General features: G+C 42.9%; 1 protein-coding gene across 3 annotated transcripts in view; it reads left to right on the forward strand.

Moving 5' to 3' along the window:
- The first annotated feature begins 5544 nt into the window (after positions 1-5544).
- The window catches only part of LUC7L (LUC7 like), a 36354-nt gene continuing 15186 nt past the window's right edge, over positions 5545-26712 (forward strand). The window contains exons 1-4 of one of the 3 annotated variants that reach the window (XM_047098097.1): positions 5594-5743; positions 6608-6678; positions 7659-7753; positions 14040-14138. In XM_047098097.1, coding sequence (XP_046954053.1) covers positions 14043-14138 — 96 coding nt within the window. In that variant the 5' untranslated portion in view covers positions 5594-5743; positions 6608-6678; positions 7659-7753; positions 14040-14042. Of the gene's footprint in view, positions 5744-6607; positions 6679-7658; positions 7754-14039; positions 14139-26712 lie in introns of all 3 variants that reach the window. The other 2 variants (XM_047098096.1, XM_047098095.1) reach the window with 2 other exon arrangements.

Genomic DNA, 26712 nt, shown 5'->3' on the forward strand with positions numbered 1-26712 from the left:
AGACGATTTTGTTTTTTCCTCCTCAATTCTTGTGTCTCTAATTTCTTTTTCTTGCTCTTCCAAGCTGACTGTGAAATAGAAGCAATTGTGGGCATCGTTGTTTCTAGTTTTAAAGGGAATACTTTTTTAAGTTTATTAATTTTGAGAGAGAGGATCCGAAGCACACTCTTAAGTACCAGCTCTGAGCCTGACCCGGGCCTTGATCACATGAACCGTGAGATGATGACCTGACCAAAATCAAAAGTACAGCGCTTAACTGACTGAGCCACCCAGGCGCTCCAAGCTAATTTTTTATGCACCAGTTTTAAGATCATCATAAATCTTACTTTAATTGATTATTTTATTTGAGAGAGAAAGCATGTGCATGCTCACAGGAGTAGGGGCAGAAGGAGAGAAAGAGAATCTTAAGCAGGCTCTGAGCCAAGCCTTGACTGAAGGCTCAATCCCATGACCCTGGGATCATGACCTGAACTGAAATCAAAAGTCGGACACTCAACCGACTGAGCCACCCAGGCACCACGATAAATCTTACTTTAAATTTCTTCCTCAAAGAATACATCAGGCCCACATAGTTTTACTGGTGAATTGTACCAACTTTTATTTTATTATTATTATTATTATTTTTTTAATGTTTGTTTATTTTTGAGACAGAGAGAGAGCATGAATGGGGGAGGGGCAGAGAGAGAGGGAGACACAGAATCTGAAGCAGGCTCCAGGCTCTGAGCTGTCAGCACAGAGCCCGACGTGGGGCTCGAACTCACGAACCATGAGATCATGACCTGAGCCGAGGTCGGACGCTTAACCGACTGAGCCACCCAGGTGCCCCGAATTGTACCAACTTTTAAAGAAACAGATCATTCCGATGTTATACAAACATCCAAAAAATAGGGAAAGATTAAATTTGAGGTCAATTTAACCTTGATACCAAAACTAGAAGAGATTAGTAAAATAAAGTGACATTATAATCCAATTATAAACACAGAGGCAAACATCCCAAACAATATCAGCAAATGGAATCTAGCAATATGCACAAAGGAAACAAGCCATGAGCAAATTGTTTTATTCCAGGAACATAAAGACCATTTATCATTAGAAAGTTCATGGCATTTACTACATTAAAAGCTTAAAGGAAAAAAACAAAATCATCTCAAGATATGCTGAAAAATCAGTCAATAAAATTCAATGCACATTGATGTAAAAAGTTTTAGGAGATTATGAATAGAAGGAAACAGGCACCTGGGTGGATCAGTCAGTTAAGCGTCCGACTTCGGCTCAGGTCATGATCTCCTGGCTCACAAGTTCAAGCCCCATGTGGGGCTCTGTGCTGACAGCTCAGAGCCTGGAGCCTGATTCGGATTCTGTGTCTCCCTCTCTATCCCTCCCGACTCACATTCTGTCTCTTTCTCAAAAATAAATAAATAAATAAAAATAAAGAATAGGAGGTAACATTGCTAGCTTGTTAAAAAAATAACTACCAAAAAATCCTACAGGAGCAAAAATAGGCAGGAATTGAAAGTATTCCCTTTAGAGGTGCCTGAGTGGCTCAGTTGGTTAATCATCTGACTCATGATATCTGATATTGCAGAGCCTTCTGGAGACTCTCTTTCTCTCTCTGCCCTACCCCCACTCATACGTGTGGGCGCGCGTGCTCTCTCTCTTTCCCTTTCCAAATAAATAAATAAACATTAAAAAAAAAAAAAAAAGCTTAGGGATGCCTGAGTGGCTCACTTGGTTAAAAGTCCAACTTCTGCTCAGGTCATGATCTCGAGGTTTGTGCGTTTTTTATTTTATAAGTGGGCTCTACGCCCAGCACAGAGCCCAACATAGGGCTTGAACTTATGATCAAGGCTTGAGCTGAGATCAACAGTCAGACAGTTAACTGTACTATCCAGGTGCCCCTCTACTTCTTATTTTTATTTACCTATTTTTATTTGTTTGTTTGTTTATTTATTTATTTATTTATTTACATTTATCCGAGCCCAATGTGGGGCTTGAGGGGCTTGAACTCAGGACCCTGAGATCAAGAGTCACATGCTGTACTCACTGAGCCAGCCAGACACCCTATACTGTATTGCCTTTTTCTTTTTTTACCTTTATTTATTTATTTTGTGAGAGACAGACCTCGAGAGGGGGAAGGGCAGAAAGAGAGGGAGAATCCCAAGCAGACTCTCAGCACAGAGCCCGACATGGGGCTTGAAATTGCAAAACCGTGAGATCATGATGCGAGCCAAAACCAAGAGCTGGACACACAACCAAGTGAGCCACTCAGGTGCCCCACCATACTGCTTCTTAAATAAACTTTATATTTTGGAAAAATTTGACAGAAAACTTGCAAAGACATTAAAGAGTTCCTATATACCTTTCAGTCAGTTTCCGCTAAGATTAACAGCTTCCATAACTATGGTACATTTGTCAAAACTAAGAAATTAATATTAGTACTTCATGATTAACTAAATCACAGACTTTATTAAGTTTCACCAGTTTTGCCACTACTGTCCCCCCCTTTTTTTTTCATGTTTATTTATTTTTCACAGAGACAGGCAGGGTATGAGCAGGGAGGGAGCAGATAGAGAGGGAGGCACAGAATCTGAAGCAGGCTCCAGGCTCCGAGCTGTCAGCACAGAGCCCGATGCCAGGCTGGAACTTGGAAACCATGAGATCGTGACCTGAGCCGAAGTTGAACACTTAGCCAACTGAGCCGCCTAGGCACCCCACTACTGTCCCTTCTCTGTTCAAGGATCTAATCCAGGCTGCCAATTTGCATTTAGCCTTGTTATTGTTATTATTATTATTATTATTTTAGAGAAAGAGAAAGCAAGTGGTAGAGAGGGGCTGAGGGGGAGAGAGGGAGGGGGGAGAGAGAGAATCTCAAGCAGGCTTCATGCTCAGCACTGAGCCCAACAGGGTATTGATTGATTCCAAACCCTGGGATCATGACCGAAGCCGAAGTCAACGGTTGGGCACTCAACCAACTGAGCCACGCAGGTGCCCTTACTACCTTTTTTAAGGAAGATTTTTTTGAGATTTTATTCGTAAGTAATCTGTACATCCAACACAGGGATTGAATTTACAACCCTGAGATCAAGACTCCCATACTCTACCAACGGAGCCAGCCAGACACCCCTAGCCATTTTATTTTTAATTTTTTTCTTTCTTATTTTCGAAAGGGAGACAAGAGATGGTGCAGGGGTGGGGAGGGGCAGAGAGAGGGAGACAAAGGATGTGAGGCAGGTTCTGTGGTGACAGCAGAGAGTCCAATGCCGGGCACACACTCGGGAACAGTGAGATTATGACCTGGGCTGAAATTGGGCGCTTAACTGACTGAGCCACCCAGGCGTCCCTCATTTTTAATTTTTATTTGTCTCACTTTTCAATACCTCTTGCATGCTTCAGGTTGATTAAGTTTGTTAATGTTCTTGTTCCATTTTTTCCCATCTACCTGCCTGCAATTTTTATAATCCACTTATATTTTTAAAGTGATTATCCTTGAAATTTTACAATGAATATTTAATTTAACCAAATCTAAATTTAAACAATTTTTTTAAGTTTATTTATTTATTTGGAGAGAGAGAGAGAGAGAGAGAGAGACAGTGTGTGCATACATGGGAGCGAGGCAGAGAGAGAGAATTCCAAGCAGAGAGAGAGCCGAACTGGGGGCCTTGATCCCACGAACGCTGAGATCATGACCTGAGTCGAAGCCAAGAGTTGGAGGGGTACCTGGGTGGCTCAGTTGGTTAAGCTTCTGACTTTGGCTCAGGTCATAATCACCTGGTTCTTGGGTTCAAGCCCCCCCATCAGGCTCTGTGCTGTCAACTCAGAGCCCGGAGCCTGCTTCAGATTCTGTGTCTCCTTCTCTCTTTGCCCCTCCCCTGCTTGCGCTCTCTCTTCTCTCTCTCTCAAAAATAAATAAACATTAAAACATTTTTTAAATAAATTATTTATTTTTAAAGATTTAGTTATTTTTATTTTTTTAGAGAAAGAATCTTTTTTTTTTTAAGTGTATATACTTTGGGAGAGACAGAGAGAGTGTGAGTGGGGGAGGGACAGAGAAAGAGGGAGAATCTCAAGCAGGCTCCATGCTGCCAGTACAGAGACCAGCACGAGGCTTGAACTCACAAACCGTGAGGTCATGACACGAGCTGAAATCAATAGATGGAGGCCTAACCACCTGAGCCACCCAGGTGCCCCGAGAGAGAATCGTAAGCAAGCTCCTGCTCAGCCCAGAGCCTGACATGGGACTCGATCCCAGGACCCTCGGATCACGACCCAAGCTGAAATCAAGCGTTGGGACACTTACTGGGCTGAGCCATGCAGGCACCCCAAGGTTTTATTTTTAAGTAATCCCTACACTGATGTGGGGCTCGAATTCATAACTGCAAGTTCAAGAGTTGCATGCTCCACTGACTGAGCCAGCCAGGCGCCCCTATTACTCTTTTGCTAAATCCCACAAACTAATATTATTATTATCATTTTATACAGGCAGTGTTTTTTCAATTTTTACACGTTCACTTTTTTGTTTCCCATCTGCCATACTATAAAGCAGCTTGTGCTAGACTTTTGAGTGACGTGATCTCTGTACAGAGAGAGAGGCCATGTGGAGCATCACAGAGGAACCAGACATATCAATGAAGCTTTGGACCTTAGCCCAGTTCCATACAAGCAATTTTGTGAATTCGGCCAACACCACCTAGAGTAGTAGAGCCTAGGCCCAGCTAAGCCCTGCCTGAATTCCACAGAATGATGAGAAATAATAAATCATCTCTTTTACACCACTAAGTTTTTTAAGTGGCTTGCTATACAGAAATAAATACCTGATCTGCTTTACCATGAAACATATTTCTTGATATGAGGCAGTGTTGTGCAGGATCCCATGTCAATGAATCAGGCATTCTGCAAGCTTTTGGATGTGTGTGCCAGTGTAGAGGCACTGTTGTCTGGAAAAACAAACACGTATCTGTGTAAGTTGACAGTTCCATAGGGATGAATCACTGTCCGCCTAGAGTAAAAAGGATCCAATGTAATCAACCTACCTTCATGTGACTGGCTGTTCTACTCAAGGAATAGTACCTCATGGCCAATCTCTGGTGCGGCTGGAGCTAGAATAGAATAGCCTTGGTGGATGGCCGACTGACCTCACAGATGGACTGCCATAAAATTGTAATCACAGAATCTAACATTAATACCGGGCTTGACTTAACTCTCACAAGTCATAGGACAGGCACCATTAGAATCCCCATTTCACAGTAGAGAAAAACTGGAGTCTGGGAGTAAAAGGGTTTCATCGCCAGCAAGAAAACACGTAAGATGTATTTTTTCGTTTTGTATTGTCCATATTCATATTATTTGATTGCAGTTTAGTCCCACTAGAACACATAGGTCTTGGGCCTTAGAATAAAATCAGGGTGGGGACTTTTTTGGCTTCCCCTTTTGGGCAACTTGTTTGGACCCCTCCCACCTGTCTCTTACGGGGCGGAGTTTCCTTCCCTATCCCGCCTTAGAAACTACATTTCCCAGCAGGCTCAACACCGGCACTGACGCACTTCCTCCCGGCGTCCCCCGCGGCGGGAAGGAGCTAAGTGGGCTCGAGGCCGACGCGACCAGCGTTCGTCGCCGCTGCCGCCACCGCTGCCCGTTCGCTGAGAGGAGTCGTCGCGGCCATCCCTGCCGCCCTCGCCGGCCATCATGTCCGCCCAGGCGCAGATGCGGGCCCTGCTGGACCAGCTCATGGGCACGGCCCGGGACGGTGAGTCCGGGCGACAGGCCTGGCGAGGGGCTGGGCAGGAGTGAGGCGAGGCCGCCGGGCGGCCTGAGGCGGGGGCCGCGACCGTCTGCGCCTGCGCCGGGCACCCTTCCCTCCCCCGCGCGCCGACCGCCGGCGCCGGGCCTTTGTCTGAGCCGGTTCGCCTTGGAGGCGGCCGCGGCCGGGCCCTCCCTTGCTGGCGATGGGTCCCCTCCCCATTTGCGGTTGCGACTTTCTCCCTGGCCGGCGCCGCGCGACTCCTTCCCGCTCCCGCGGCCCCGCGCCGCGAACCGGGGAGTCGGCGGAGGGCTGGCGCCAGCGTGGGCTCCAGGTCGCTGACAGCCGGGTGGTGGAGCTCCTCCGAGGCTCCTCGGGGAAGAAGCTACACACACCCGAGCGAGCCGGATGGGCCTTGAAACCCCCGCCGTTCCTCTTCTGTACCAAGGGGAGCTGTGAATTGAGCTTTTCTAACGTGGGTTCCTGCCGAGTGCTTTTCCAGCCCCCTTTCCCCCTAGTCACACAGGAGAGCCTCTGTTTAGCCAGCGCTTGGCAGTCGTTAGGTAGGTCTTGCAATGATTGTCGTAGGGAGGAGTGAAAGATCACGATGGTTGTCTTCAGGAGAAAGCGGTTGCACCTCGCAAAGGTGTATACCTGCTGTGGTTTGTGTTTTCTTTTCTACTGAAGTAATGAAGTTGTAAGTTCACATGGACACATTCGCAGGGCTGTGCAGATTCTTTGCACTTTATTTCATAGGTGAATAAGTGCTCTTTTAGCTTTCTTTGTATATTGAGTTGCTTTTGAATTGCTTCCCATATTTTTATTTCATACAAACTGAACAATTGTGGCCCCTCTATTTTATTTATAAAGGTTCAGTGTATCTTTGCCTGCCTACATCAATCTGCAAGGGAGTTGCAGAAAAGCCTCATGTTCATCGAGCCGTGAGTCACAACCAATTTCTAAGCTGTTATAACAAAAAAGTGTTTGCTTTTTTTCACAAATAACTTTAAAAGTGTAGTTTAGAAAGAAAACATTTTCAATAAAAAGACACAACATTAATCCTGGATGCTTGCAAATCCTAAAATATATTCCTCCTTTAGTATTACACAGCTCTGTGGATACACAGATTAGCTTTAAAATTTGTCACATTCCACTTTGCCTTTACTTTTATGTATCATTCCCCTGACTTCCTTACTGCAGGTTGGGCAAGAAAACTTTTCCTTTAAAACTTTTCAACAGCGGGCATAAAATTCTGCAGCTGAGGTCTTGAAGAATGCAGATGGGTACAGTATGTGTTGGAACTCACAGTGTGTATTGACTAACCTAGTTCCTTTTTTTTTTTTTTTTTTTTCCGGTATTGTCTTGTTAAAAGTGACTCCCAGGTGCCAACTCTCTTTTTTTAAGGGTGGGGGTGACGGGGCATAGGAAGACTAGGTCTAGGTTATTTACCAGTCAGTGGTAGAGTTTGAAAGCTTTCTCCTTCATGTGACTTTGGGCAAAATACTGCCTATGCATTTGTCCATAGCAAAACGATAAGACTAATCTGTAGCTTCTGTTGGTGGAGAAACTACCAGCTATAAGTCATATGTGGTGATTCATGGCCCTCTGAGTAGCATGGGTTTTGGTATCATTCCCCACATGTATGTGCGGGGTTAATGGCCTTTTGGTGCTCAGTCTCTTACTTCAGATTCCTTGACTTCTTTGGCACAATGATGGAGTCAGATCTCATTAAGTGTGATTCTTCATGATACATTCAGCATCAAAAAACATCTGTATTCCGCTCCAGTTGTAAATTATCTCTAGATCAGCTTTTCATTGTATTTGGTAGTCTGCCAATCATCCAGGTGAATTGTTGTACCAGATATGCTTTTGTGTTTAACGTGATAATATTGTCTTATTTAAAACCACAAATGAATTTCAGGAGACGAAACCAGACAGAGGGTCAAGTTTACAGATGACCGTGTCTGCAAGAGTCACCTTCTGGACTGCTGCCCCCATGATATCCTGGCTGGGACGGTAGGTGTATTTGGGTTTGGGAGAATATCATCAAACACTCAGATGAGGGCTGTGCAGGCAGTGAAGGGCTTACAGCTTGAATTCTCTTTTCCTTTACCAGGCAGAAATCATCTATTGTCCTTCAAATGATAGACTCGTGGCATTAGTTTGGTGACATTTGATGTTATGAGACATATGTTATTGCTATAAAGTTCATTTTGTAAGTTAGCAGATTTTCATAGAATCATTTCTATGGAGATATTCATAAGTACTGTGACTAGTGTCATTTGGCCAAACCTGAAAGTATGCTTCAGGTCAGCCTATACTTTGAAAATTCTGGGTTGGTTTGTTTTCACATTAGACATCTGGTAAATTTTTGGTACAACAAGGTACATTTCTTCCCCAAGTTTTTAGGTGTGTGTGTGTGTGTGTGTGTGTGTGTGTGTGTGTGTGTGTGTGTGTGTTTTGAGAGATAGCAAGTGGGGGAGGGGCAGAGAGAGAGAAGGAGAGAGACAGAATCCCAAGCAGGCTCTGTGATGTCAGCGAAGAGCCCGATGTGGGTCTTGAACTCACAAACCGCTGAGATCATGACCTCAGCTGAAATCAAGAGCAGGATACTTAACCCCCTGAGCCACCCAGGTACCCCCCAAATTTTTAGATGTTTAAAAAATCATTTGGGTTTAACACTGAGGTTTTAGCGTTTTGTTTGAATATGAGTTTTAGGCTTGTGTTATGCTACCCTCTCAAGAAATCAGCACATGCTCCAGTGAATATAAACCCTAAAGTTTTATGTTCACTTGAGACAACCCAAACAAATAAATGTTAGCGTTACGGAATGTATGTTTCTTCAGAGTCAGATAGGATCGAAAAAGACTAAAGAGTGGAGAATTACCTGCCGTGATTCAGCTACTTACAGAAAAGGAGTCCGATAAAGATGACCACCATTTTTATTTTTTATTTATTTTATTTTATTACTATTATTTTTTTCAATTTTTTTTTAATGTTTGTTTATTTTTGAGAGAGAGACAGAGACAGAGTGTGAGCATGGGAGGGGCGGGGAGAGAGGGAGACACAGAATCGGAAGCAGGCTCCAGGCTCCCGAGCTGTCAGTGCGGAGCCCGACGCGGGGCTCGAACTCACAGACTGTGAGGTCATGACCTGGGCTGCAGTCAGATGCTTAACCGACTGAGCCACCCAGGCGCCCCGACGACCACCGTTTTTAGATTGCATAGCTACTTTATGGAATATAAAAACTGTACTCATTGTATTTTATATTATTTTTTCATTTTAAGGGTCAAATAAATGTGCATCCACTAGGGAACATTTTCTTCATGATTACTTTTGTTATTACACTTGTGGGGGGAGCAGCCTGTGGAAAACCACTCATGTATTAAATTCTCAAGCTCACTCTTCAGAGAACAGAGAAGAAATGAATGTCAAACCCTGTGCTTTTGTTATCTGAGGTTTTACCTGTAGTTTGACCTGGGTAGAGATACCTTTTTCTGCTAATTGTTTTGGGTACCGTCAGTGTAGATTAATGGTTTCCAGTAGTTAAAAGTAGTTCAGCTGAAGGAAAATCCTGTTGGGGGGGGGGCATCACAACCTGGAGTTGTTGACTGATCTTAGTGGGAGAAGCCAGAAGGAGCAGAGGGGGATGGATGTGCATGAGTAATGCATTTCAGTACTTTGAGCAGGGAGATCAGATCCCTGGGTAGCATTGTTCCTGAATGCCAGTGAGAAAAATAGTGAGAATGAGCGCGTTTCTTACAAGTGTTTATTGTGGTAGGTACAGATTAACTCACCAGGTATTTATTGGACACCAGCTGTGTGCCAGGCACTGGGGAAATGGTACCAGTAAGACAGAGTCTTTATTCCAGTGGAGGAAGAGGACAGACATTAAATGGATAATGGATGGTTTTAGGTAGAGTGATAAGAAAGGCTTCTCAGGACATTGAATGGTGAGAAGGAACACCTGCACAGTTGGGGGTTATAATGCTCTGGGTGGAAGTTGGAACTGAAGGACAGTGGGAATGCTGCTGGTGTGTCTGAGGTGGGAGTGAGGGGGAGAGGCAGGCAGAGACTGTCGAATCAGATGAGTTATGAGAAGGCATGGAATGAGCAGGGTCACTCCTGGGTGGAGTTGGCCGAGGGCGGCTCTGCAAGGGGAGTCTAAGAAGCAGCAGACTAAGGAGGAGGAGAAAACCCAGGAGAATCCATGGTACTGTGAAAATGCAAATAAACAAATGTCAGGGGCTGCTGAGGGACGACTAGGATGAGGGTTGGAAAATCGTATGAAAGTGGTTGTAAAGGTTGGGCCTCACTGGTGTGGACTGTATCGGAGTGGGAAGTGAGGGGTAGAGGTGAATGATGGGTCTTCTGAGGAGTTTGTGTTTTGTGTCAAATTATAATGGAATGAATGTGATTATTTAAAATATAGTGGCTAGAGGTGCCTGGGTGGCTCAGTCAGTTAAGCATCCGACTCTGGTTCAGGTCTTGATCTCACAGTTCCCAAGCCTGCTTGGGATTCTGTCTCTTTGCCCCTTCTCCGCTCATATCCTCTCCCTCTCAAAAATAAAACATGTAAAAAAAAAAATTAAGAGTGGCTGAATGAAGGTGGTTATAACCTTCAGTCTTCCATGAGCTGCTCCAGGCCCAAGTTGTTGCTCAGAACCATCTCCTGTCATTAGTAGGCCTGAGGCAAGGTGGAATGGATGTTACAGTTTTGTTAAGGCTATTGGGCCCTTGGGTGGCTCAATCAGTTAAGTGTCTGACTCCATCTCAGCTCACGTCATGATCTCACAGTTCATGAGTTCAAACCCCGCATCAGGCTCAGTGCTGACAGTATGGAGCCTGCTTGGGATTCTCTTTTTCCCTCTCTCCCTCTAGTGTGTGCGTGCGCTTGCTCGTGCTCTGTTTCTCTAAATAAATAAATTTTCCCTCTCTCCCTCTGTTCCAATCCCAAGCAGCAAGAGCAATCCCTCCAATTTTTAAGTTTATTTATTTTGAGAGAGGTTGAGACAGTGCAAATGGGGGAGGGGCAGAGAGGGAGAGGGAGAATCCCAAGCAGGCTCCATGCCACCAGCGCAGAGCCCAACGCAGGGCTCGACCCCATGAAACTGTGAGATTATGACCTGGGTGAAAACCAAGAGTTGACGCTTAATTGACTGAGCCACCCAGGCACCTCAAAATAAATAAATAAACTTGAAAAAAACAGCTTAATGGGAAAATACAGTATTGGTTGTTAAGTTTGGGAGAGTAAGATAACTGGAGGGAAGGTAGTGTAACTTGCCTCAGTGGAAGAACTTGTTTTCCACATGTTCTGGAAAGAGCCTTTAGTTCCCTGCCCTGTGTGTTTAGTTCCCTGCCCGGTGTGAGACCACTAGGAGGTATCGAACACAGATATTTGTTCGGTAAAAAAGATCTGACAAGCTGGATTTAACAGCCATTTGAAATCTTCTGGAAGGGCCTAATGTGACATTGCAGCTCTGCTTGGTGTTCAGCTGCCAGGGAAATTAGCCAGTACTTTGTTCCCTCCTTGGCAAAGCTGAAAATATATAGACAGGGAGTAACCATGGAACCCAGCCCTGTCCACTGCTTGCATTACAGTGGCTGCCTGAGAGTTCTCACCCAAAGGAAGACAGCAGTGAATTTCTTCCTGTGTGGTTCACAAATGTCAAAATTTTCCTGACAATTAAAATTTTTGTTTTCTTAAATTATTTTTTATTTTTTGAGAGAGAGAGAAAGAAAGAGAGAATCCCAAGTAGGCTCTGCACTGTTCATGCAGAGCCCATTGCGGGGTTTGAACTCATGAACCGTGAGATTGTGACCTGAGCGGAAGTCAGAGGCTTAACCAACTGAGCCACCCAGGCACCCCGTGACAATTTAAGTTTTTAGAATGGAGGTTGATTTGTACTTAAGATGCTTAGTACTTAATCCTATGACCCAGCAATTGCACTGCTAGGTATTTATCCAAAGGATACAAAAATGCTTATTCGAAGGGGCACATGCACCCCAATGTTGATAGCGGCACTAATGACGATAGCCAAAATATGGAAAGAGCCGAAGTGTCCATCTACTGATGAATGGATAAGGAAGCTGTGGTGTACATACAACGGAATGTCATCGGATGATCAAAAAGAATGAGATCTTGCCATTTGCAACAGTGTGGATGGAACCAGAGTGTATTATGCTAAGCAAAATAAGTCAGAGACAAATACTGTATGGTTTCGTTCCTATGTGTAATTGAAGAAAGAAAACAGATGAACATAGGAGAGGGGAAACAAAAATAAGATAAAAACAGAGAGGGGGCGCCTGGGTGGCTCAGTCGGTTGGGTGTCTGACTTCGGCTCCGGTCATGATCTCAGAGCTCGTGGGTTCGAGCCTGGCATCGGGCTCTGTGCTGACAGCTTCGGATTCTGCTTTGGAGCCTGCTTCGGATTCTGTGTCTCCCTCTCTCTCTGTGCCCTTCCCTTGCTCACACTCTGTGTCTCTCTCTCTCTTTCTCTCTCAAAAATAAATAAACATTAAAAAAAATTTTAAAAAAGATTAAAACAGAGAGGGAGACAAACCATAAGAGACTCTTAAATACAGAGAACAAACTGGGTTGCTTCCTAGGGTGTTGGTTGGGGGGATGGGCGAAATGGCCAATGTGCATTAAGGAGGGCACTTACTGGGATGAGCACTGGGTGTTCTACATAAGTAGAATGAGTAAATTCTATTCCTGAAATTACATTACATGTACTGAAGGCTTAGTACTTCAGGTTTTAGTGTTTCCTCTGATGGTAGGTTTTCTTTGAAATACAGAACTTGCATTAGCTTTTAAGTATTCCTGGTGTTTGCCAGTTATTTTGCAGCTATAGTGCTTACCTTTCTCTTGTGGAGACTATATTTTAAAAAATTGTATTGATACGTAAGAGTGAATGAAGCAAAAGTTGTCTGCAGTACAGGAACAGCGATTCTATTTGCAACTTTGGCTTCTAGAACTACTATTGCCCTGCCTCTAGATGCCCCTGTGAACCAACATACGTGAGCTGCATATGACTTCACTATAATAACAATGAAGGAGAAAAAAGGTCATCAGCATTTAAATGCAGAAGATGATCAAAATGAAGATCAAATGAAGATAAGCTCTACACCAGGGAGCCCACTGTTGGTTCTCACTGGTGATTCTAAAGGACGTTTCGTTAGTGAGCATGGCACGCACCTTCTGTGAGACTGCGGTTCAAGAGTTAGGTACCGCGAGACTCCCTAATTTGCCTAAGATGTTAAGGACTTTATAATCCACGAAGGTTTTGAACTCGTTTTGGACATAGTTGTAGTTTGAGCTTACAGGAGGTCCTGGACTCCCATCATTCTTTGTTTGCTAGTTATGTATACCTGTGCTTTTGTCCCAAGTGCTTGGATTTCAGAGATGTCTCCTCATTGTGGTATTAGCTTTTGTTAACTTGCCCTGTCTGACTTGATAGCATGATCCTCAGCATACAAACTTTCCTTGTGCTCTCGTGATGGCCAGAGGTGGAGGGTGCCATCACAGAGTCGCACACTCCGAATTTAGTTAAGGAGTGTGCCCTGTTGTTTGTTTTACATATGTGTACGACACATGATAGCATGTCACGTCAGGCTAATGTTACCGGTAACACAAATCATTTGTTTTAGTAAAAGAGCCTTTTGTGGCGCAATCTATGTCCCTAGTTATGTCAAGGGTCATTTACTAGGTTAGGAGAATGTTTGGAGGATTCTTTTGGCTCTGAATTGGCCTATTCTGCTTTATGCCTTCTGGTATACAAAGAGCTACACAAAACTAAGCGTTAGGTTCTGTTAGAATTGCCAAAATCTGATTGATATCTGCTCTTTCCTTTTCCTTATCTCTGCACCTGAAGCATTGATCATCTTGAGTAGTGAGGATTATAGGAAGGAATGCCTAGAAATTTGTATTGATGGCATCTTGTTTTCTGGCCTTTTCCTTGCTACCTTCCCCTCCCCCATGCTGATATTCACTGAATAGACGTTTCTTCTATGACTGATGCAAAAATAAAACTAGCAAAAGCTAATTAATGTGGTTTTCGTTGTTACTCTGTTTCTGGCTTTGAAAGAGATACAAACCTTCACACTTAAATGCATACAAGTGTCACATAATCGTGGTGAAAGAAAAGTAAGGCTTCTTGGCTACGTATGGTTTCTTAATTTATTTATTCTAGTTTAGTATTCAAAGAGGTATTGTTTGTTTTGGTGACAGTTGAAACACCAGGTCATGTGCTTTCTACAATGAGTAGATGCTCATGTGTAAATTTTTGTTTCTTTCTTACAGCGCATGGATTTAGGAGAATGTACCAAAATCCACGACTTGGCCCTCCGAGCAGACTATGAGATTGCAAGTAAAGAAAGGGACCTGTTTTTTGAATTAGATGTAAGTTTTTTTTGGTGTTAATTCATCCCTACTGTGAAGAGCCAAATATCAACTAATGAGAATAACGTGAGATTTGTAAGTTATGAAGCAAAATAATCGAAGAGATACTTACTATGCCACCACTCTCCCTTAGAGTTAGAACATGGCCAGTATCATTTGGTCTCTACCTCTATGTCTGCCACCCCGACACTGTTGTGCGTTTCATATGTATCCTTTCCTTTTCAAGGTGTTTTTTATTACGTATTATTATGATTCTTTGAACATTATATTTTTGCCTGTTTTTAAGCTTTAGAAAAATTGTTTCGTAATATAGATACTTGGTAATCTTATTTTTTCATTCAGTATGTCTCTTTTTACCCATTTTGTTGGATATGGTTTATTTTCATTGCTGCTTGACTATTCCCCAAACTCCATTCATTATTCACAGACAGGTTGATTTTAGGTTTTTTTTTGCTGTTACAAACAGTATTATGAATGTTCTTGAATATCTTCTTGGTGCACACGTATTAGGATTTATCTAGGGTCTATTCCGAGGAAGGAAATTGCTGGCTTGTAGGGGATGCATGTGTTGATCCTTGCAGGATAGTTCTGTAATGTCCTTTTTCTGTATGTTGTTTTTATTGTTACTCTGTTGTTGATGAAGCCATGATACCAGTTTATACCCCTTTAGTGTTAAATTTTTGCAATTTAGTGGTAATAAAATGGAACTTCACAACTTTAAAAAAAAATGTTGCCTCCCAAAGGAGCCCTTTTAGACCTTTATTCCTAATTTGTCTGTCCCTTGCCCCTCCATGAAATTTTGTTACCATAGATACCCTGCATATTAGCTTACATGCTGTGGTCATTTCCAGGCCACAAACCATTGTGATATCTAAGATTTTTTTTCATCCTTTAAGCCATTTTCACCCCTTTCTCCATTGAGAATGCAGGATTTAGTCACTCTAAGTTTTTTCTTCTCTCTAATCATCCATCGCTAGTATGACTAGAGGTCAGTGAAGGGGTTTGATGTAGGGGCCTCTGAGGGGCTCAGTCGGTTGAGCAGCCAACTCTTGGTTTCGGCTCGGGTCATGATCTCACAGTTTTGTGAGTTCGAGCCCTGCTTTGGGCTTTGCACTGGCGCCTCCCTTTATCTTTGCCCCTGTCCCACTCATACACTGTCTGTCTCTAAGTAACTAAAGGGTGGGGTGGCGTTGATGCCATTCAGAATGGTTCTGAGTGAAGACTGGGAAGGGACAGAACTTGGTGTGAGGGAGTCAGGGAAAAACAAAACCCAAGGAAAGGCATTTCCTCCTCACCAAAGGCCATTTTGAAGGATGTATTATAACTTGAGTAAATTCTATTTAATCCAGTAGCTTTTAAAGTGATGAAAATTAACAATTCTTTTTCGGATTCATTCTTTAGCCACAGCGTGTTCTCAGTGTTGAATCTTGGAATTAACTAAAAATAAAAATGCCTTTAGCAACAGCTCACCTAACAGAAGAGGCTCAGAAAGGGAATTTTTCTGTATTGTGACTTTCATTCTTCAGTAAACTGCAAATGCTTATGTGAAGAGGCCATTATCTTGGGATGTCAGGTTTCAGAAACTGGTATGTACACCAGTGTCTGTTTGAAATCTCAGTTTCAGCAATGTTTTCTGGATCATAAGTCTCAGCATTTCTGCTAGATCAGAATGTCCATGCATTTTTTTAAATGACCTGATGAATTTACAACTACGAAATAGATTAGTAGAAGAACTGGAAACAGGCTGAAACACGCAGTCATGTAGTGTATTTTGAAGGAGGTGTGTTCCGCCAGTATGGAGAAACTGGATTTGTTTTTAACGAACAGTAAACTATGTACCAACCAGTACATCCCAGGTGGATCCCCCCAAAATGGATTTTGTTTTGTCATCTCGGTGCTATAAAGTCTATAAGCTGTAAGAGAAAGATGTGTGCATTTGTGTAAAAACGTAAAAATTTAGTGTATCAAAAATACCCATATGTGGGGTGCCTGGCCTGCTCACTTGGAAGAGCATGTGACTGCTGATCTGAGTCATGAGTTTCAGCCCCACGTTGGTTGTAGAGGTTACTAAAACAAAATTGCCTTACATGCAATGAGAATAAGCTGGGATAGAATATTTGCAGTGTGGATGACAACTAGCTAGTTCTATGTAAAATTCATCGTAATTGACTAGAATGGTATTAGTGGCTCAATAGAAAATGGGTAAAGAATGGAAAAGGACATTTCCTAGCGGGCATCTAATCCTGTGGTAGGTGCTCTCCCTCATTCAGAACTGAAGAGATGAAGAATTAAGTAATCCTGATAATACACCTCGTGGGTAATTCAACATCTGAAGATGTGAAAGCACATCCCAGGATGGCCAGTTCTAAGATTATATCTCACTGGTAATACTTCCCATACGTACAAAGATAAATTTGTTCTGGAATATTCCTACAGCATTTGTAACCGTAGAAAACAGGAACCAAGTAGACTTCCTCGATAAGGGACTGGCTAAATCATAGTTGCTCTTTAGGATGGAATGAAGTAGAGCTGTGAAAAGAGAATTGAGTTAGTTCACTGTATCACTGAAGTGAATTTATCTGCAAGGTAGATTAAGTGGATAAGCAAAGTGTGATATGATGCTTCCATAGTGTGGTTTTTTTTTTTTTTAAACGTTGTTGTAAATCGCATACAGTATTTAGTTATTTGTGAGCTCTGTGCCTAATATGGGGCGTGAACTCATGACCCTGAGATTAAGAGTTGCATGCTCTACTGACCAAGCCAGCCAGGCACCCCTCCATAGTGTGTATTTTTTTTTTTTTTAACAGGAAGGGTGGTGTACACTTGTTGACATGTTTAGATGTGCAGAGAGGTGTTTTAGAGATTATGAACACTCGTAACTTGCTTGGAGGGGTCAAGAGACTTTTTTGTGCTATGAGAAAATTTATCACACATAGGAATTTTTCAGTGAAAAAGGAAACTACCCCTCCCCCCAACTCCTTAAAAATAATTTTTGATTTTACAGGTGGCTCAAATTAAAATGTTTGATAGCCAGGGGATGCCTGGGTGGCTCAGTCGGTTAAGCGTTCGACTCTTGATTTTGGCTCAGGTCATGATCTCATGGTTCGTGGGATCAAGCCCTGCATTGGGCTTTGTGCCGACAGTGCGGAGCCTGCTTGGGATTCTCTCCCCCTCTCTCTACCCCTCCCCCATGCACACATGTGTGATTTCTCTCTCTCTCAAAATAAAAAACTTTAAAAAACTGTGCTCTTGGGAACATATCTTAGGGATACGTGCAAATGTATATGCAAAAGATGCTCATTGCAACTTTTTTTTTAAAGGGAAAAAAAGAGGCTGTAATGCAACTATTAATGGAGAACTAGTTATATAAATTGTCACGAAGTGCCTGGGTGGCTTAAGTCCAGTGTGCACCTCTTGGTCTCTGGGTTGTTAGTTCAAGCCCCACATTGGATATGTGTGTGTGTGTATTTATTTAATCTATTTATGTATTTATTTTGTGAGAGAGAGAGAGAGAGAGAGAGAGGATCCCAAGGGGCTCTGCGCTCTCAGCACAGAGCCTGCCTGACATGGGGCTCGAACCCACAAACTGCGCAATCATGACCTAAGCCGAAACCAACAGTTGGACGCTTAACTGAGCCACCCAGGCGCCCCACAAAAATAAAATCTTCTTAAAAAAGAAAAAAATAAATATATTGTTCTGTCACACAGTGGACTGTTGTTCTGTGAAGCTAAGAAGACACCTCTAGGTGTTAGGGAGAAGAGGGAGATTTTACCTTAAAAGTTTCTTCATTGGTTTTAAGATAATAATGCCCATGCCCCACCTTTTGAGTTTTTAATTTATACATATCAACACTGGATGTACACGGATTACTCTAAGTAAAGTAATTAAAAGTGGCCTAACTTTACGATACCAAGCTAAAATAACTTTTTTAAAAATGTTTTTTTCCTTTTGAGGAGCGGGAAGGGCAGAGAGAGGGAGACAGGATCCAAAGTGGGCTCTGCATTTCCAGCAGAGAGCCTGACGTAGGGCTTGAATTCATGAAACTGAAAACTGTGAGGTCATGATCTAAGCCAAAGTCTGATGCTTAACTGACTAAGCCACCCAGGTGCCTGTAAAATGACTTTTTTTTTTTTTTTTTTTTTTTTAGCATTTATTCATTTTTGAGAGACAGAGCGTGAGCCAGAGAGGGGCAGAGAGAAAGGGAGACACGGAATCCGAAGCAGGCTCCAGGCTCTGAGCTGTCAGCACACAGCCCAATGCGGGGCTCAAACCCACGAGCTGTGAGATCATGACCTGAGCCGAAGTCGGATGCTCAACTTATCCACAGAGGCGCCTCGCCCCTAAAATAACTTCTCATCTCCTTAGTTTTACAGTATAAACTTTTTAGGGAAGATAAAGGCTTTTCTCAAAATACAGATTTGTTAAGTTAATTTGATGAAAACCAATTTTTAAATCTCTTTGGTAGGTAATACATGTTTACTGTGGGAGATTCCAGAAGTCTAAAAGGCTCTGGTGAAAAGTCTCCCCTTTCTGTGACCAGCCATCCAGTAGCTCTCTCCGGAGGTCACTTTGATCTTTTAAAGATAGTTGATTCAAGATGAACAGATAGGTTTATCAGAAAGGCTAGTTGTGGTACTTCTTGTCAGAATTGCAATTTTGAGAAGCAGAACCCCTCAGAAGCTTTTTGGCCAAATATGGTCAGTATGCTAATTCTTGCTGTCCCTGTTCTGCTGCTGCCCTCTGAAGACCTGATGGTGGTGCTGGCCTCCGAGCCTGCCGTTCGGCCCCTGCACTATCCGAGCCGGAGGCCTGGGACCAACGGCTCCCAGGTGCGCATCTTGAGGTTGGTTTCTGGAAAGGCTGCAGTGTGGTGTGGTCATCACTGTTAGGAGATGAATACGGGTTTCATTGTCATAGGTTGTAAACCACCTCTAATCCATGATTTGTTCTGATTTTTCTTTTTTTTTTTTTTTTTCTTTTTGAGAGAGAGAGAGAATGTGTTTGTGCGAGAGTGGGAAACAGGACAGAGGGAGAGAGAATTTTAAGCGCAGAGCCTGATGTGCAGGTCGATCTCACAATCCTGGGATCATGACCTGAGCCAAAATCAAGAGTCACATGCTCAACCAACTCAGCCACCCAGGCACCCTTTATTCTGCTTTTTCTTAGTAACTTACATTTTTGTGTACCTCATCCAGTGTTTTGGTAGAATCTCCATGTTGGCAATAATTAGATAGGCCAACCATTTACCAAAATCTCTGGAAGTGTCTGAAGCCCACTGTTATTTGCCAGAATTAATGGTGCTGGCAGAGGGGTCAGACTCCCTGCAGTAGGCCTGTTGGGGGACAACTGACCACAAACTCAGAACATGTGTTTTGTTTTAATGTTGAAAACTTTATCAAATATATTAAAGATAACAGGTGTTTGAGTTCTATTTTAAACGATTTTTGTTATGTAAGGAGTGTGTGTGTGTGTCTCCCTCTCTTTTTGCCCCTCCCCTGCTCACGCTGTCTCGCTCTCAAAAATAAAGACATCTTAAAAATAATTAAACTAAAGCGCTTAGAGATTTGAGTCACCTCTAAGCAATTTGTAGCAAGTTGTCCTACAAGAATATTGCGTGTGTATGAGAAGATGGAAGGTGTTCATTGCATCATTTTGAATTAGTGGAAAAATGGAGATACCCAAACATGGATGTTTTTGGAGGGGCTAAAGTAGTTGTGTCACAATAAAGTGAAATACTGCACAGTTGTAGATCATAGAAGATACATGATGTGAAGAAGAAAATGGAAACTTACCAAATTGTCCTGTTTGGTGGGAATGAAAATTGTGTTCTTGTATATGCATCTTAATGCAATGTGTTTAAAATATCCCAGTTTTTGGGGCACCTGGGTGGCTCAGTTGGTTGAGCGTCTGACTTCGGCTCAGGTCATGATCTCACAGTCCGTGGGTTCGAGCCTGGTATAGGGCCCTGTGCAGACAGCTCGGAGCCTGGAGCCTGCTTCTGATTCTGTCTCCTTCTCTCTCTGCCCCTCCCCCACTCATGCTCTGTCTCACTCTCAAATGAATGAAGTTTAAAAAAAAATTTTTTTTAATAAAAGCATATACCAGTTTTTAAGAAAAAAAATTTTTTTTAATGTTTATTTTTGAGAGAGAGACAGAGTGTGAGTGGGGGAGAGGCAGAGAGAGAGGGAGACACAGAATCCAAAGCAGGCTCCAGGCTCTGGCTGTCAGTACAGCTCAAACTCACAGTGAGATCATGACCTGAGCCAAAGTCGGATACTTAACCGACTGAGCCACCCAGACACCCCACCAGATTTTTTTTTAATGTTTATTTATTTTGAAAGGGCAAGCATGTTCATGAGTGGAGGAGGGGCAGAGAGGGAGGGAGAATCCCGAGCAGGCTCTGCTGTCAGCACAGAGCCTGACACAGGGCTCGATCCCATGAACCGTGAGATCATGACCTGAACAGAAATCGAGTCTGATGCTTAACCAACAGAACCACCCAGGCATCCCAGTATATACCAAATTCTTAAGTGGTTATTTCTTGTGGGAGGAGAGAAGAAAAAATTACATTTTCGGTGTCACATATAGTCATTAGGTCCAGTTAGCTAACACAATAATAGGCAGAAATGAAAATTTAGAACTATTTTTAGGGGCGCTTGGGTGGCTCAGTCAGTTGGGCAGCCGACTTCGGCTCAGGTCATGATCTCGCGGTCCGTGAGTTTGAGCCCCGCGTCAGGCTCTGTGCTGACAGCTCAGAGCCTGGAGCCTGTTTCGGATTCTGTGTCTCCCTTTCTCTGACCCTCCCTTGTTCATGCTCTATCTTTCTGTCTCAAAAAAATAAATAAACGTTAAAAAAAAAAATTAGGGGCGCCTGGGTGGCGCAGTCGGTTAAGCGTCCGACTTCAGCCAGGTCACGATCTCGCGGTCCGTGAGTTCGAGCCCCGCGTCAGGCTCTGGGCTGATGGCTCAGAGCCTGGAGCCTGTTTCCGATTCTGTGTCTCCCTCTCTCTCTGCCCCTCCCCTGTTCATGCTCTGTCTCTCTCTGTCCCAAAAATAAATAAACGTTGAAAAAAAATTTAAAAAAACAAAAAACTATTTTTGTCTTGGGGTGCCTGGTTGGCTCAGTTGGTGGAGTGTGCAGCTCGGTCTTGGGGTTGTGGGTTCAAGTCCCACATTGGATATAGAGATTACTTAAGAATAAAATCTTTTTTTTTTTTTTTTTTTTTTTAAGTAAGTGGGGGGAGGGTAAGAGGGAGAGAGAGACTCTCAAGCAGGTTCCACACTCAGCACAGAGCCTCATGCAGGGCTCTGTCCCACCATCCAGGGATCATGACCTGAGTTGAAATCAAGAGTTAGACGCTCACCTGAGTTACCCAGGCCCCCCAAAGATAAAATCTTTTTTTTTTTTAAGTTTATTTATTTATTTTGAGAAAGTAAGCACAAGCATCTGTGAGCAGAGGAGGGGCAGAGAGAGAGAGCGGGGAGAGAGAATCCCAAGCAGGCTCCGTGCTCAGTCTCACTAACCATGAGATCATGACCTGAGTCAGAATCAGTGGTCAGACACTCAACTGAATGAGCCACCCAGGCACCCCTCAAAACGAAGATCTTAACAAAATTGTGTGTGTGTGTGTGTGTGTGTGTGTGTGTGTGTGTGTGTGTGTGTATTTCTACCTTGTGACTTAGTTTTACAAATCTCCATTCTTAGGAAGTAATTAGAAATATAGGCAGGCCTTGGTAAACAAATATGGTAGGATTGTTTATAAGATTGGAAAATTGGACACAGAACTCATGTCATAGACTGCCCTCGAAATTGTATAAAATCTATTTAATGACTTAGAATTGCTATGATGTCACGAGCAAGACAAAGGTACAAAATTGTGTATACTAGAGAGTTCATCTATAGTTTTTTCGGGGGGGGGGCGGGGGGGGTTGTTTGATTTGTTTCTTTTTTTTTTTTTTTTTGTGGTCTCATTGAACACATACTGCTTAATCAGAGAATTGGTAGATCTGGCTTTTAAAACACAGAGTGTGCCCTCCCCTCCCTGGAGGCAGTCACTTAGTACTGCTTTAAAATGCAGGGAAGCAGGGGCACCTGGGTGGCTCAGTTGGTTAATCATTGACTCTTGATTTTGGTTCAGGTCCTGATCCTTGATCTTGAGATCAGACCCTGTATCAGGCTCCACACTGTCAATTCTCTCTCCCCCTTTCTCTCTGCCTCTCAAGTCTCTTATCTGTCAAAATGCAGGGAGGCAAACACTTTAAAAGCAACAACTTGGTTCTTTCGTTTCTTGTTTTGATTTAAATGATCTCTATACCCTACTTCAGTCGCATGCTCTTCTGACTAATCTAGCCAGGCGCCTCAAAAGGGACAGCTTGCTGGTTAACTGGCACAAGTTGACCTTGGTGGGTTAGGTTTTTAGCAGACTGTTTCGGAGCATTTGCTGGAAGCCTGTGTGTCAAGGGTTTGCTGTGGGTCAGAATTCTGAGGCTCTGCTGGCCAAAAGGAGGTAGTGAGTCCTGCTCATCGAACTTCTAACAGTTTAAAGTTATGATTAAATGGATTATTTCTCTACAAAAAAAAGTCAAAGGTTGATTTACCAGGGAATTTTTTTTTAACTTCTGCGGAGAATCTCAATTATCAAAAGTAGATGTAATCATATAATGAATTTTCTTGTACCCCTCACCAAGCCTTGGGAATGGTGAGTTCACTGCCAGCTGTTTCGTCTTGCCTTAACTTTTCTTCCAAATCTCCCTCCCTCCCTCTCTCTCTCTCCCTCTGCCCCTCCCTATTCACGCTGTCTCTGTATTTCTCAAAATAAATAAACTTAAAAAAATTTTTTTAAATAATAAAAATTAAAATGTGGTAAGGGAAAGTTCTAAAGATACAGAACTGAACAGAATATTATAATGAAATTTCTGGGTTCTGTCTCCCAGTGCAACTCCTGTGCAACAATTCTTAGAGTGATTATTGATATGAAGATTCTTGTTTCATCTTTTTTCTTGTGTTTCCCCACTGGATTTTTTTAAAGATTTTATTTATTTTTTTAATTTATTTTATTTTTTTTTTTTAGAGAGAGAGAGAGTGAGCCAGTGAGCAGGGGAGGGGCAGAGACAGGGAGACAGAATCCCAAGCAGGTTCCACGCTGTCAGTGTAGAGCCTGATACGGAGCCCAAACTCACGAACAAATTATGACCTGAGCCAAAACCAAGAATCAGACGCTTTACCGCCTGAGCCACCCAGATGCCTGTAAGGTTTTATTTATTTGATTTTATTTATTTATTTATTTTTTAATGTTTATTTATTTTTTAATTTTTTTTTTAACGTTTTATTTATTTTTGAGACAAGAGAGAGACAGAACATGAACGGGGGAGGGGCAGAGAGAGAGGGAGACACAGAATCGGAAGCAGGCTCCAGGCTCTGAGCCATCAGCCCAGAGCCCCACATGGGGCTCGAACTCACGGACCGCGAGATCGTGATCTGAGTCGAAGTCGGACACTTAACCGACTGAGCCACCCAGGCGCCCCTTGAATGTTTACTTTTGAGAGAGAGAGACCGCGCAAGTGGGGTAGGGGCAGATTCAGAGGGAGACACAGAATCAGAAGCAGGCTCCATGCTCTGAGCTGTCAGAACAGAGCCCAGCACACGGCTCGAACCCACGAATTGCAAGATCATGACCTGAGCCAAAGTTGGACACTATCTGACTGAGCCACACAGGCACACCAAGATTTTATTTTTTAAGTAATATCTACCGCCACTATAGGGCTTGAACCCAGAAGCCTGAGATCAGGAGTTGCACACTCCACCAACTGAGCCGGCCAGGTGCCCCCACTGGATTATTTTATAGTAACTCCTAGACATGGAATTTCATTTGTAAATACTGCAAGAGTATATCTAGAAGTTGAAGACTTTATTAAAAACAGTCATTTTAAAAAATAATATACCATTTGATAGTGTTCAAATTTCCCAGATTGCTTCAAAAAGGATTCTTTTACAGTTTTATTTGTTTGACTTAGGATTCAGAATAAGGGCTACACATTAGAGTGCTTTGTAAGTCTTTTTACTTCTTTTTGTAAGTCTTTTTAAATCTTTTTGAAGAAATTAATTTTCTTAAAGTCTCCTCCTGGACTTTGGTGATTGTATCCTCATGATGTTTTTTTAACCTGTTTTCCCTTATCTGTGAAATTCCTGTACCCTAGGAGTTAGATCTGGAGGCTTGATAATCAGATTTACTTTCTTTTGTGACTGGAGGATTTCAGAGGTAGAGCTTTGCCCTTCCTGTTGTATCACCTCAGCTGGCACAGTGATCTGTGGGCTTGGTCGGTACAGACACCCTTTATCTCTTGGTTGTGAAGGTCCCCTTCAGCCTTTAGCCTGATGCTTTAAGCACAGTTGAGGATAGTTGCCTAGATCAGTTACTTCACTAAGGTGCAGCATCTCTTAGCAATGTAAAAACATGTAGAACTCTCATAAGGTTCAAAAATTTAAAGTATAGAAGGTACATTGTGAAACCGCTCTCCTGCTCAGTTCTTCAGTCACCTGGTTGCCTCTAGAAGTAACCAGTTAAGTGTTCTGTTTCCTTTAGAGTTTATGTGCGTACCTGAGGCAGATAGTATGTCTGTATTCTATCGTTTTTTTCTTTTGTTTTGTTTTGTTTTTACACAAATAGCAGTCTACTATACACTTATTCTATCCTTACTCCTTTTTTGTTCTCTTTGTTAGTGTATCTTTGTATAGAGTTCCTTATTCCTTTTTGTGGCTACGTAGTATTCCAAAGCATGGATATCTACATTATGTGACCAGTCCCCTATTGATGATCATGGTGCTGCATTACACATTGGCATCGTATACATGATTCCGGGAGAGATTCCTAGATGCAGAACTGTTAGATCAGAAGGGTATCTTTCATTTTGATGGTGCCATAGTGTTCTCCGGAGGGATGAATGTTCCCACCAGCAGTGTAGAAGAGTTCCATTTCACATCTTTGCCAACAGTGAGTGGCCAAATTTGGGGACTTTGCCAGTCAGAGGTATCAAAAGGTATTTATTTGTGGTCCTGATGGGGTTGTTGTAAAAGCATTTCTTTGTGTAGGTATATCCTGCCTAGACCCTCAGCTTGAGCTTGATGGCTGGAGCCTCTGGGAGTTTATCTGGGAGAAGGTGCCTCCCCATTCTCACCACAGGCTCCCAGCCTAACACAGCCTCAGCCTGACATGCCAGGGCCAGGCCTTGACTTCTTGAAAGTGTTTTATTCAGAAATTTCCTAGGAAATGGGTATATAATATGTTTGCTACTAGGTCATCTCTATAAATAACATTTCTCGACTTGAACACTGGCAAATAAACCGCAATATTAACATATTCGCCGATGAAAAAGTTACAGAGCAACACTTTCCTTTAGCATACATATATTGAAAAAACAAAAAATTTTATTTTTTAAATTCAGTAGAGATCATTTTTTCCCCAAATTGTTTCCTATTTAAAAAAAAATTTTTTTTAAGTATATTTATTTTGAGAGGGATAGTGTATGCATGCAAGTGGGAGAGGGGCAGGGGAGGGGCAGAGGGAGAGGGACGAAGAATCCCAGGGAGCCTCCACACTACCGGTGCAAAGCCTGACACAGGGCTCCGTCTCACGACTTCAAGACCACGACCTGAGCCGACCTCAGGAGTCGGATGCTTAACTGACGGAGCCACCCAGGCGCCCTTGTCTTGCTTTTTGATGTTTTACTTCACAGGTTTCCAAAAACTACACACCATATCAACTAAATTTCCAAGCTATCTTTAATATCTCATAGGAGACCAGTTGTGATTATACCTACTTTTTCTAGCTACAGATGACAGTGTAACAGTTGTATTTGCTAAGTCAGATATTCTGGATTAGAATCCCTTTGTGACCTTGGGCAAGTTCTTTTAACTTTTCCTATTCGTCTGTGAACTGGGCTGGTACTGACCGCCTCACAGTTGTGCAGATTGGGTGTAAGGACTTTGGAGCCAAGCCACAAGGGTTCTTGCGCCCTGATGCCATTACTTAGTAGTTTGGAAACTGTACCTGATTTTTTTCACCCGGGAAATGGAGACTTTCAGAGTTTCTGTGCAGCTCTTTTAAGGCATGTGTGGACATGTCACACAGTACAGGGGCACATGTGTGCTGTGACCTGTCTCCTTGATGGCACATGCTTGTTTCTGGCCACTGTCATTTCTGCTGGGCTGGGAGCAGCACCAGACGGTCCTGCGTGTGGAGGAATAGCCTTCAGCAGCAGTGAGACTTGTGTGCCAATTGTACACCAGCCCTGTGCTCAGGTACCCTCAGTAGTTCATATTTCCTCGTACCATTCCTAAGCCACAGAGGTTGGGTCACGTTCTGGTCGATGGTGGGCTGTGATTAGGACTTAATTTTTAGACTTGGGTACCTTTTTTTTTGTTTTTTTTTAAGAAAAATTATTTAAACCTCCTCTTTGATATATTTTAGGAATCAATCTGAATTTGACAAGCACTTTGAAGAGAAGAAGCAGTAGAACAAAGCATCGTCTTTTAAAGAATGTGGCAGTTAAAGGATGTCCCTGTGGTCTGCCTAT

Source organism: Lynx rufus, unplaced genomic scaffold (assembly GCF_022079265.1).
Source record: "Lynx rufus isolate CCGP_SWC_20201006 ecotype Redwood Valley unplaced genomic scaffold, mLynRuf1.p SCAF_43, whole genome shotgun sequence".
NCBI classification, from domain to species: Eukaryota; Metazoa; Chordata; class Mammalia; order Carnivora; family Felidae; genus Lynx; species Lynx rufus.